Here is a 12,104-nt window from a genome sequence, read left to right on the forward strand (position 1 = left end):
TCGTGCTAAGAGCACGAGGAGAGAGAGAGACATGCGATTTTCTGTAGGTTCAGGACGCTTTGAGGGGCGTAATACCCTACTTCCTGTGGTGGCTCTATTTGTGGTGGGTTACAAGTAGTGTCTCCTGAATGGAGAGGGGCTAATGAGATGAAAATGATGGGGTTCCCCCTGGGCCTTATATACACTACCGTGGGATACTCCCTACGTACATGGTGATCATGTTCTTCCAGTATATATCCTAACTAATAGCGAACCAACTTAGCTTATCTTAAGGAGAACCCACCGACTTCATCCTGGTCTATCCCCGAAATTTGAGGGCGCCGGGCGCGGGAAAGTCGGACTGTTCCTTGAGATTGCGCGTAATCCTCGGACAATCCGGGTACGAGCCATAGCGTTCTTGGGTCGACCCATTTCACTTGTAGTCTTTGCCTGGCTCACGACGAGACGACCTTGCGAGGTTACTGGTCTGTGGCCCCATGCAAGGGTCTTTCGCCTCCTAGTGGACCCGGGGGATATCTATCCCCCACAATGGCCCTATGGCACATTTCTCTTCATGTTGTCCACTACCAGGAGCCTTACCCCTATGACACAGGCGCAATGACAGACTGTACTGCTGGCACACAAAGAACGTAGGAAACTACCGGTGAAGCACATGCGCCAACGGATTGGGAAAGCATATGCGTCACGAAAATTTGAGGGGGATGGGGTTAAGATGCGCGATCTTGAAAATTTTGGAGGAATTTAGGGGAGCTGTTGGATATGAGATTTTTTATTTCCAAGCCTAAAACGAGTTTTGAGGTACATTTTAGTGGTCTTTTGGAGCCGCTCTTAGGTTGTCTTCATCAGCACCCTATCTCATCCCATATTCCGACTATTGTTTCTAACTTCACTCTGCAAACAGTATCATCAATAGTGCAAATCCCTATTTTACCCGATCATACAACCTTATGGCATGTACAACCCTAAGACCCTGATTTGATTTCCAAAATACGAGATACAACTAAGAGATTGTATGATATAACTCTAAGACCCTGAATCATAAATGCAGCTAAGAGACAACATGTATAGAGAGTCGTGAAGAGACGGTCTCTTCGCGAAGAGCCTGTCTCTTGTATTTTTTCATTTAGCCTCTTAGAATGTGTTTGGTTTGAGGTCAAAGTAGAATGAGATGGGGTCCTTCGATTTTTCGGGACCACGCCATCACCAAAAGTTGTTTCGGTGTTCATCTCGCCCTCGTGTGACTCCCATCTAAACACTATAGAAAATGTGGCCGTCCCCTTACATCCCTCTTTAGACTGTCTGCAACGCTTGCAACGTTTGCTGTTGTCCTCCCCTTCCCCTAGTACTATTCATGTTTTAGCTACAATAGTCACGCACTACAGGTGCAACAACTGCCCCTACGCGTGCTACAGTGGCAGAGGATGGAGGGATGGCAACGTGCACATTTTACCCGTGTGCCCGCGGGTAAAAACCCTATAGGATGCGGGTTTGGGTGTGAGTTTGTACCCGTGGGTACGAGAACGAGTTTGATTCTAAACCCGACGGGTTTTTTCTCGTGGGTATGAAAATGTTGTATCCGTGCCCGCAAACCTGCATACCCGCGTGTGTGTCTGTGTAGACTGTAGAGCACATGCATCTCAATTTAGTGCCATCTCGAAAGCTTTGAGTGAGCGGAGACAATCAAATGATATAAAAGAAGAATACAGGCGCTAGGGAACTCGTAGAACTTTTAGCTAAGATCGATACAAGTTTTTATCAGTTTAATAAATATTTATTATATGATTGTGCCCGCGGGTGTACCGGCGGGTGTCATAAACCCGCGGGTAGCGGGTTTGGGTAACGTACGCTATCCGTCGCGGGTAGCGGGTGCGGGTACGGGTTTGTAATCTCTGTACCCGCGGGTTTTAAACCCGTTGCCATCTCTAGATGGAGCAGGCGTCCACTAGAAGCATGGGAGCGCCAGGCCGCCAGCCAGCCCCTTTGCCTCAGTACATGTGTGCACAATTAATTGGGAGTAAGAAAAATAGCAATAAATGATGAATATATATGAAAAATAATATTTTATAGTTGTAGGAATGATTTAGAGGAGAGATAAAAAATAGGAGTTGAAAACTTTATAATGTGGCATAAAAATAGGATATAGAGGAGGAATTTAGAGAGAACTGTCCGCAGATATAGCAAACACAAACGCTCATATTAAACAAACACTTATATTAAACGAAGTCATATTAAACGAGGTTGTACATGTAAATGACATTAGCAACGTTGTTGTGTACATGTTTCCGACTTTCTCTATGTTTGGCCATGTCAATGTCATATCAGATGAAAGTGGCTTTCCACTTCCCTTGATTAGAGGGAGGTTTTGGGTGTCGTTAAACCCCACCTGGTGATGGTACGCCTGCTCAGCTGTGCTAGACTGCTAGTCCGTGGTTCCGTGCTCGCGGAGTCGCGGTGCTACCACTACCATCCTCTCCGTCGGCCGCACTCCCGCCTCCCGCTCTCGCAGAGGTCCCCGCGCCGCCTCCACTGATCTACTACTCATCACTCATTGATTGCCCGTAGCTCACCACCCTGGGCATTGCGCCCCCTTCCCGCAAACTCCCCCCTTCAGCCATGGTCAAGCCGCCGCCGCCGCCGCCCACCTCCACCTGTACCTCCGACACCCCGCTACCCACCCCAGGGGGCCTCCTCGGCTCGCTCTCCTCCTCCGCGCACTCCCTCCTCGCCGCGGCGCGCCGCTCCCCGGTCACCACCCTGGTCGCCGCCTTCTTCCTCCTCGCGCTCTTCATGTACGGCGAGGACGTCCGCACCATCGCCGAGCTTTCCATCGACGACTACCTCTACCCCGACGCCGACTTCTACAACGTCTCCGCCCTCCCGCCCCTCGCGCTGCCCCCGGCCACCTGCGACCTCTCCCGCGGCCGCTGGGTCTTCGACAACGTCTCCCTCCCGGCGTATCGGGAGAAGGACTGCACCTTCCTCACCAAGCAGGTCACCTGCCTCGCCAACGGACGACCCGACGATCTGTGGCAGTACTGGAAATGGCAGCCCAACGAGTGCTCCCTCCCCACGTACGTCTCCTCCCTCCACTCCGGCCAGATCTGCACCAGTTACCTCACCTCATTGCGAGCTCGAGCTCGCAGCCCCGCGTCTGCTTGCGCTAAAAGGATGCGTGCGTCTTTGTTGCCCCCCAATCCAATCCTAATCGATTCGATTGAATGCTTCCGATCCAAGCAGGTTCGACGCTCGGAGGTTCATGGAGGCGATGCGCGGGAAGCGGCTCATGTTCGTGGGGGACTCGCTCAACCGCAACCAGTGGGAGTCGCTGGTGTGCTTGGTGCAGCCCATTCTGTCGAAGGGCAGGAAGAAGATCGTCAAGCGGGGCTCCCTCACTGTATTCCACGCCAAGGAGTACCGCGCCACCCTCGAATTCTACTGGGCGCCCTTCCTCGTCGAGTCCAACTCCGATAACCCCAAGATCCACAGCATCGAGCACCGGATCATCAGGCCCGAGCGGATCGAGGGGCACGCCAAGTACTGGAGAGGCGTCGACTACCTCATCTTCAACACCTACATCTGGTGGATGAACACAGCCGACATGAAAGTCAGGTCAGCCTCGGCCCTTCACCGCTTCGACTGGATTGACTCCTGTCTCCTCCATGTGGACTGCAAATGTGTGGCTTCTTTGCTACCTTTTGCAAGTTGCAATTGAGCTATGGGTTGGTTAGTGTTCTGTGGATGCTGTATGGACTATTTTTTTTTTTTTTTTTTTTTGCAGGAGACCAAATTCGAGGTATTGGTCTGAACATGACGAGGTTCCCAGGATTGAGGCGTATGGACTGGTGTTCAAGACGTGGTCTGATTGGCTCAATGACAACATCGATCCTGACCGCACACTTGTATTCTTCATGACAATTTCTCCACTCCACATCAGGTAACTGGAAGCTGCTGCATTTATATTTCCTTTATTTTCCTATCTGGTACAAGCAGTGGTGGTTCGTTGTGGACTTTGATTAGTTCCTTTATGAGTGATTTGCAATGCATCCTTGAACTTTGTGGGCCAATGTCGATGCAATGCAACCTTGAACTTTGCCGGCCACTGTCGATCCAATAGGATACCATACATAGGCTTGATCGAAGGGGTTTGTTAAGCCCAAAGTGCCTTCTAGAGCATCAAGCTTCCTCCTCTATTCAGCAGGGCACAATGTCATTGCCCCTTCAATGTGGTCAATCAGTCAACGAATAAGACGCAGCTATAACTCTATAAGGCTGGTTCATGGCCCACAAGGAAAGTGATGGCCTAGCTTATGGATTTGATAGTGAACATTCTTGCATGGATACAAAACCCAAATTTAGTTCAGTTTTCTAGACTGCACTCTGTGCTCACTAGTAGATTTTTGTTGGATATTTCTCAGCTTTGTCGTATTTCCATTATACAATAAAAGAAATGAGGGTACTTTAGACTTGGTATCATGGTACATAGATGATACTAATCTTTAGAGTTTTGAACATTTGCAAAAACTAAAGATGAATAGACCAAATAAAATTTAAAACTTCATTTGGAAACCTCTCTTTGCATTTCAGGCGTTGTGTGATTAACATGGTATATGAAAATCGAGGTAACAAGCATCTGTAGATTAAAGTACACCAAATCTAGCACTTAGGGAATAGGGATGGTGAGGAGACTTTTTTTATGACCTGAACAAACTTCTATGTGGGTCTGATTCACAATAAGGAAGGCAAAAGGCTCCATTTGGTATAACAGCAAAAAGAGTAATGTTTGACATGTGGTGTGGGTTAGCTGAGATTTTTGTGCTGTTTTTTGCATCACAAGCAAAAGGAAAACTGGGATTTGAAATGTAAACAGCCTCTAGAGAGAAAAGGGAGCCTCACTGTTCTGGAATTGGCTTCTGTATCTGTCCTGGTTCCTAACAGAGACTTAGAATATGACTCTTTGAGTACTGAAGATAGATAAATATTTATATATGGATGCTTACTAGAAAACATATAAGCCTGTTAAACTTTAGTTTCTGGTATATGATATCTTGATCAAGGATCAGCTTTTGCCATTTCTTACGTCATGCCATAATTATTAAAAAAAAGTCTTATTGTTCTTCTAAGAAAGAAGTGGCTTCTTATTCAGTTTAAACAATTAGGCAGTTGATGCTGTTGTATGTTGAACTTGCGATATTGGAGTATCTGAAATTAGTTGATATAAACCACGCTCCTACAAAACCCTACTTTTGCTAGGAGAATTTGAAATACTTATCTGCTTCAATGTTGCCTCCTTACATGTGCTTAGAGAAAAGCAATGTGTGATTATAGTAGTGCACTAGAAAAGCAGACGCTAGGTTTTGCCACGCCCTAATAGGTCCAGAAGTAGGTATACCACTATTTGCACATTTGTGCAGTTGGCATGCAGTCTACACAAATGAAAATCCATGTTCACAATCTAGATTTACTTCCCCTAGCATTGGCGTGGATAGAATACACTTCCATATTCGTATATGAAAACTATCTCATAGAAAGCTGAGAAAGCCCTGGATCTCTAAGGCATGAATATGAAGATGCTTGTACAGTGCAGCATTGTTTGAGGGTTCAGAGATGAGCATACAGCATGTTAAAAAAAAATTCGAAGCTCACTGGTTTAAAATTTTGAAGGACCTCAAATATGTTAAATACAATCTCTTTTCAGTGGAAATGACTTCAGTACCATGTTATCGATCACCATGGTTTGGAAGTTCGATAATCTATTTTCGTGCTAGCAAGTAGCAATATCTTCCATGTAAAGCTTACTCCACACGCCTCCACAGTGCCATGCCCTAGACATCATAAGAGAAGGCAGGCACCTTTTGCCGCAGCTGTACTTGTCTTGTGTCAGTTGGGAAAGGATCGGAATAAAATCAAGAGCAGTTGTGATTAAAAAAAGATGCCAGCATATAACCAAGCTTCAGGTTTTCTGTTGCTTTTGGATTGAGAACTACTAGCATCATATTTCACTCATTCGTTTACAAAGTGCCGGTCTCGCTAACACTTGTCTACGTTCTTTTCTATGAAAACAGCCCACATAACTGGGGGAACCCGGACGGGATCAGGTGCGTGAAGGAGACGCTTCCGTACCAGAACTACAGCCAGCCGCTGGACCTGTACCACGACATGCGGATGCACGACCTGGTGGTGAAGGTGGCCAGCGCCATGGCGAAGGTGCCAGTGACGGTGATCAACATCACCAGGATGTCGGACTACCGGAAGGACGCACATACGGGGCTGTACTCCATCCGGCAAGGGAAGCTGCTGACGCCGGAGCAGAAGGGGGACCCGGAGAAGTTCGCGGACTGCATCCACTGGTGCCTCCCCGGCGTGCCGGACGTGTGGAACCAGATACTCTACACGAGGATCCTTTCCAAACCGCCTTCTTGGGGTTCTTCTAATGTTAGCCCCTTATCTCCATCCCAGTCCCTGCCTCCCCGGTGAGGATCACAAGCAGGGAAGGCAGGGTCTTTTTCTACCACAGCCTAAGCCTAGGAAAAGCGTACGGTTTTTCGTTCTCTTTCTCCTCCTTTTTAGTCGGTAGGGTAGGTTGAGTGAAGGTTAGAGCAAAAGGGAAATGGAGGGGGAGGTTACTAATGGCATGGCATGTAGGATCTTTGAGGTGTAGATGAGCTGTGAGTTTTGCCAATTGAGCAAACAGCAGCTAGCTCGTAGACAGTTGCGCTATGCACATGTATGTATATATATATATATATATAATATAAAGCCTTCTTCCTGCTGTACTGTATGCTACAAAAGGTGTCTATTGCTTTGTTAATGCTTTGTTAATTCCTTTTTACAAATATTTTTTCTTCTTCTTCTTTCAAAACAATATCTGTTCCTAGAAAATTATGCGATGCAATTGCCTCAAGAAAAAGAAATTTACGCAATTACAAAAAAAAATAAAGGAGCATAAAAACAACAACAACAAAGAGAGAGAGAGGGCTGAGAGGGGCTAGGGACCAAAACTTCTTGTTTGTCCTCGCTTTCAACCTGTCTTGAACTAGTGTTGCGTAGGAACAACTCTCTGCCTTGTATACGCTCATCTCATCTACAAGCCATGCTTCAAAACACCTCGACTTTTTTTTCCCCAGGTTATTAGATGTCTTCTCCATCTAGCGTCAAAGACTGTTGAATCTCATCAAGCCCATTTAGGCCTTGTTCGGTTATTCCCAATACCCATGGATTGGATGGGATTGGAAAAAATTAAGAAGAAGTTTGACTTGTTTGGGATTCAAACCCATCTAATCCCACTCAATCCATATGGATTGAGAGCTAACCGAACAAGCCCTTAGAGCTTGTTCGGTTAGCTCTCAATCCATGTGGATTGAGTGGGATTGGGTGGGTTTAAATCCCAAACAAGTCAAATTTCTTCATGATTTTTTCCAATCCCGTTCAATCCGTAGGTAACGGGATTAACCGAACAATGCCTTAAGGGATTGTGATGTTAAAGTCAAGTCCTGTGGATGGATACAGCTCACCAGCAATAAGGCTGAGGTAGAAGGTGCATGCCCTATTTGTTTCTGACTTTTTTTAATCTTCGTCTAAGTTTTCAGTCTGTTTCTTTGATGAGGACATATCTGATGTACATAGAGGATTGGTGCACATGGTGCACATATTAAATCATCATCACTCATTTTAAATCTAATGTCTCTAGTTGATCATTCAGTTTACAAATAACACCTTCCACCACTACACACCACCACGTTGGAGGGTGTCCTTAGCAAAATATACCAAACAACTAAAGACGTTAGATCTAAAATGAGTGGTGATGATTTAATATGTGCACCATGTGCACCAATCTTTCATGTGCATTAGATATGTTCTCTTCTTTGATAATCATTTTAGTTAAAATTGTCCAAAATCAATATAAACGTAGAATCGATCGAGTCGTTGCAATATTACAAAATCGTTATTTTCTACGTCATAAACTCTATACTCTTTTATCTTTCTTCGCATATAACTCACAGGATATTTAGATTCTTTCTATAGCTAGTACATCTAAATTCTCTCGGAAAAAAGTTAAACCAAACGCGCCCACAGAACGTACCGAGGGAGTGACGTCCATAGAAGTCACGGTCGTCGTCTACTGCCAATAATATGCCCGTGGCCTTCTCGACACAGGAGACACACTGAGTGATGCGACAGGGCCGCCGTACGTACGCGGCAAATGGCAGGTCCCTTGTCGTCTTCGTCGTCGCACGCCGATGGCAATCGAGCGGAGGAAAGCAGTGGGCCGGCCGGCCACCGTCGTCGCATCCGCACCCCCCCAGGCGGCCTCCACGGAGGTGTGTAGGCCCTGCCATGCCATCGGGATTCAGGAGCAACTGATGATGACAGATTGACAGGTCTGCTCGCTCTCCATCTCCACATCCTACGAGCACAGCACAGGCGATGGCCGATGGGTGCGGGTGGAAGGAGAGGGGGGCCGGTCCAACAAGCAACTGCTAATCATCACAGCAGACAACACGTAACGCGCACGCGTAGCCTGCCGTAACCCCGTAGTGTGAAGTGGATGGAAAGTCACACCAGTCAAGTCGTTCTTCTCGCGTTTTCTATTTAGCACAGCTACAGAGCGAAGCTTTTCTCTCTCTCTCTCTCTCTCTTTGGAAAACGGTTTTACGAGTAGCTTTCTCGATAAATTTGATGTGTTTTATTAAAAGAAATCTTTAGTAAAAACAGTTTTATCAACGACGACTCCATGCATAACTGAGAGAGAGAAAGAGAGAGATAAGAAAAAAAATATGATAAACTATTTTCTTATTAGCTTCACCTCTTTCTATTTCTCTGTCAGAGCATAAAAAATGCGTGCGAAACTGTTCCTTAGAATCAACTACCCGACGAAACATGACCATGCACGTGAACGCGCGCTGGCATCCGTATCAACCTACTAATTAATCAGGTGAATGATAAACTAAAATAGCAGTAGGTAATAAATTATTATACCCCCCAAAGTTTCTCCATCAGTCTTAAACCATGCATATTTGCAGATTTCTTTGATTCTTGTTTGGCTTCCACTTGGCTTTTAGGCACTTCCTAGCTTAATGCTCAGGTTTAACCACAAGTGAAACAATTGCTTTTTTTTCTCACTCCTTTTTCTTCTTTTTTCTCTTAAAAGGAGTGATGTTTCTTTTGTTTGAGCTTTTGCTTGAACTTCTTTTTGTGTGAGTTTTGTGGATTTTTCTGCGCCTAACTTTTTTGGCACGGACATCTTAATCTCTCGCCTTTTTATTTAACATCTAAAGAGCCCAATAAGATTATAGTGACGCCAAACTCCTGTCTCATATTTGAGAGTAGTTTGAACTAAAATGTACCTACCTCAACCCATGCCGTTAAAAGTGGACTAAAACAAAATTTCACTACTCATCCCTCCATCCAAATTTATAATTTGTTTGGCTTTTTTTTTTTACAAAATTTGACCCACTCGCTTTATTAAAAAAATTATTAAAAATAAAATATTCAAAGCCATACTTTTAAAATATACTAGTTGGTTGCCCGTACGTTGCGACGGCTCACAATAATACCCACATAAACTATCCACCAAAAAGATCTTAAGTTTTTTTATTGATTGTCTCCACTCTTCGTATAATATTTTTTATGAACGCGCGGGTACCATAGGCAGCACATCAGAGACCTCATCCCTCTCCTCCCCACTTCCAAGGTTTCGTAGAACAGAAGGGGAGGGAAGAGGCGGGCGTACCTTTTCATTGTTGGAGAAGGACACGACGAAGATCTGGACATCTGAAGGCGACATAGGTAGTATACCGCTAGATATATATAAGGAGAGAGCACGCAAGCGGGGAAAAAGCCCAGCCGGAGCCGTTCCAAACCGAGAGGCACCCGCACCAGGCGTCAGTCCGAAAAGGGCGAGAGAATGTGAGTGTCTTCCCAACCCTGGACCCACCGAAGCGACACAACACCACCACCAACTCCATAGCATACACCGACTGCTGCCACGCTACGGGCCTTGGTTGTCCAATATCTTAGACCTGAACTCCTCATCGCCAAGATAACCTAAGTGTGGCAGGCGCCACCATATCCTCCTCGATGGTGAGAGCACCTAGAGGGAGGGTGAATAGGTGATCCTGTAAAATCAAACACTAAATTTCCACAAACTTGGTTATAGAGATATTAGTGCGAGTTAATCAAGTCTATGAGGCGAGCTCTTGCGAACACAGACAATCAAAGAGAAAGCACACAAGAGACACGCGATTTTTATCCCGTGGTTCGGCCAAGTAATACTTGCCTACTTCCACGTTGTGGCGTCCCAATGGACGAGGGTTGCACTCAACCCCTTTCAAGCGATCCAATGATCAACTTGAATACCACGGGTTTCTTCCTTATAGTCTTTCTCCCATTTGCGAGGAATCTCCACACCTTGGAGCCTCTCGCCCTTACAATGATGATCACAAAAGAAGCACAGAAGTAAGGGAGGGGAGAGCAACACACACAAGACTCAAATCCGCAGCACAACCACGCACACAAGTCACGACTTGAGCTCAAAACACAACGCACGGAGTTCACAACTCAAATGGAGCTCAAATCACTATCACACAGAATCGAATGCGTGAAGTTGGAGTCTTGGAGTCTTAGGATGCTTAGTGAATGCTTGGTTAACTCCTCCATGCGCCTAGGGGTCCCTTTTATAGCCCCAAGGTAGCTAGGAGCCGTTGGAGGCCAACGTGGAAGGCCAAACTTGCCTTCTGTCGGGTGGCGCACCGGACAGTCCGGTGCACCACCGGACAGTCACTGTAGTTGTCCGGTGCGCGATCTCCTTCCTTTTCTGGCGCATCCGACCGTTGGTCCTCAGGGGGAAGTTGGCACACCGGACACTGTCCGGTGCACACCGGACAGTCCGGTGCCCCCTGCCAACCGTTGGCGCGACCACGTGTCGCGCGAAGATTGCGCGGCCGACCGTTGGCGCAGGCGACCGTTGGCTTACCGGACAGTCTGGTGCACCACCGGACAGTCCGGTGAATTATAGCCACGTCGCCCCTTTGCTTTTCCCGAGAGCGACGAGTTCGCCGCGGATGACTCACCGGACAGTCTGGTGCACCACCGGACGGTTCGATGAATTATAGACGTACGCCGCCGTCGAGTCTCGAGAGCGGCCTTTTCACGCGGACCAGCCTGGCGCACCGGACACTGTCCGGTGGGTGCACCACCGGACAGTCCGGTATGCCAAGCCGAGCTGGAGTTGACTGCTCAAAGCCAAGTCTTTTTCCAATTCTTTTCTCCCTGTTTCTAGCACTTAGACAAAATATGTTAGTACTCAAAACAATGTACTAAGTCTAGAAACGTACCTTTTTCTTTGATTTGCACTTCTCACTTTACTTGGCACATAAGAACTTAATTAAACATGTTGGGCACTTAATCACCAAAACATTATAGAAATTGCCCAAGGGCACATTTCCCTTTCAATATCCCCTTTTTGGTGATTTATGCCAACACATCAAAAAGCAATCAAAATAAGTGCAACATCAATGCAAATGAGGACTAAATCATTTTTGCATAAGATTTGACATATTTGGATCATTCTTTGCCATCACTTGGTTTGTTTTTGCAAATCAAATTTATTTTCCTATCTCTAAGTCAAACACACTTGTTTGGGCACATAAAGAGTTATTCCAAGAGTAGAATTGATCAAGTGCCAAAAACTCCCCCTTTTCCCATAATCAAAATTCTCCTCCACAAGGGACCAAATTTTGCAATAAGAGTATTTTGGACAAATCAAAAGTTCTAAATCTATTGTTTTCAAAATTCACAAGTGGTAGTTGATCCATTTGCTTTGGCCTTAATTTCTCCCCCTTTGGCATTAAGCACCAAAACAGGATCATTTTTGGCCCTTTAACCCCATTGCCTCACCAAAAATGTCAATTAAGAGCAAAAAGGCAATGAGAGCATAAGTATGAACTTGGAGGTGAGTACACTAATACCGGAGTGCAATGGAAGTCTTTTCATTGTCGAAGTTCACCTTTCCTTTTCAATGCACCTTTGAGACTACTCAAGTATACTCAAACAAACAGATTAGTCTCAAAGGGTCAAGTTGTAGCACATCTCCCCCTAAATATGTG

The 12,104-nt window shown here is 45.9% G+C and overlaps 1 protein-coding gene across 1 annotated transcript; it reads left to right on the forward strand.

The window, feature by feature from the left end:
* The first annotated feature begins 2,309 nt into the window (after positions 1-2,309).
* Positions 2,310-6,808, forward strand: LOC103640532 (protein trichome birefringence-like 28). Its single transcript, XM_008663474.4, has 4 exons — positions 2,310-3,071; positions 3,238-3,609; positions 3,779-3,934; positions 6,063-6,808. The coding sequence occupies exons 1-4, from the start codon at positions 2,614-2,616 to the stop codon at positions 6,472-6,474; spliced, it is 1,398 nt and encodes a 465-aa protein (XP_008661696.1). The 5' UTR covers positions 2,310-2,613; the 3' UTR covers positions 6,475-6,808.
* The last annotated feature ends 5,296 nt before the right edge of the window (positions 6,809-12,104 follow it).

The sequence above is a fragment of the Zea mays genome, chromosome 1 (genome assembly GCF_902167145.1).
Source record: "Zea mays cultivar B73 chromosome 1, Zm-B73-REFERENCE-NAM-5.0, whole genome shotgun sequence".
In the NCBI taxonomy this organism is placed as follows: Eukaryota; Viridiplantae; Streptophyta; class Magnoliopsida; order Poales; family Poaceae; genus Zea; species Zea mays.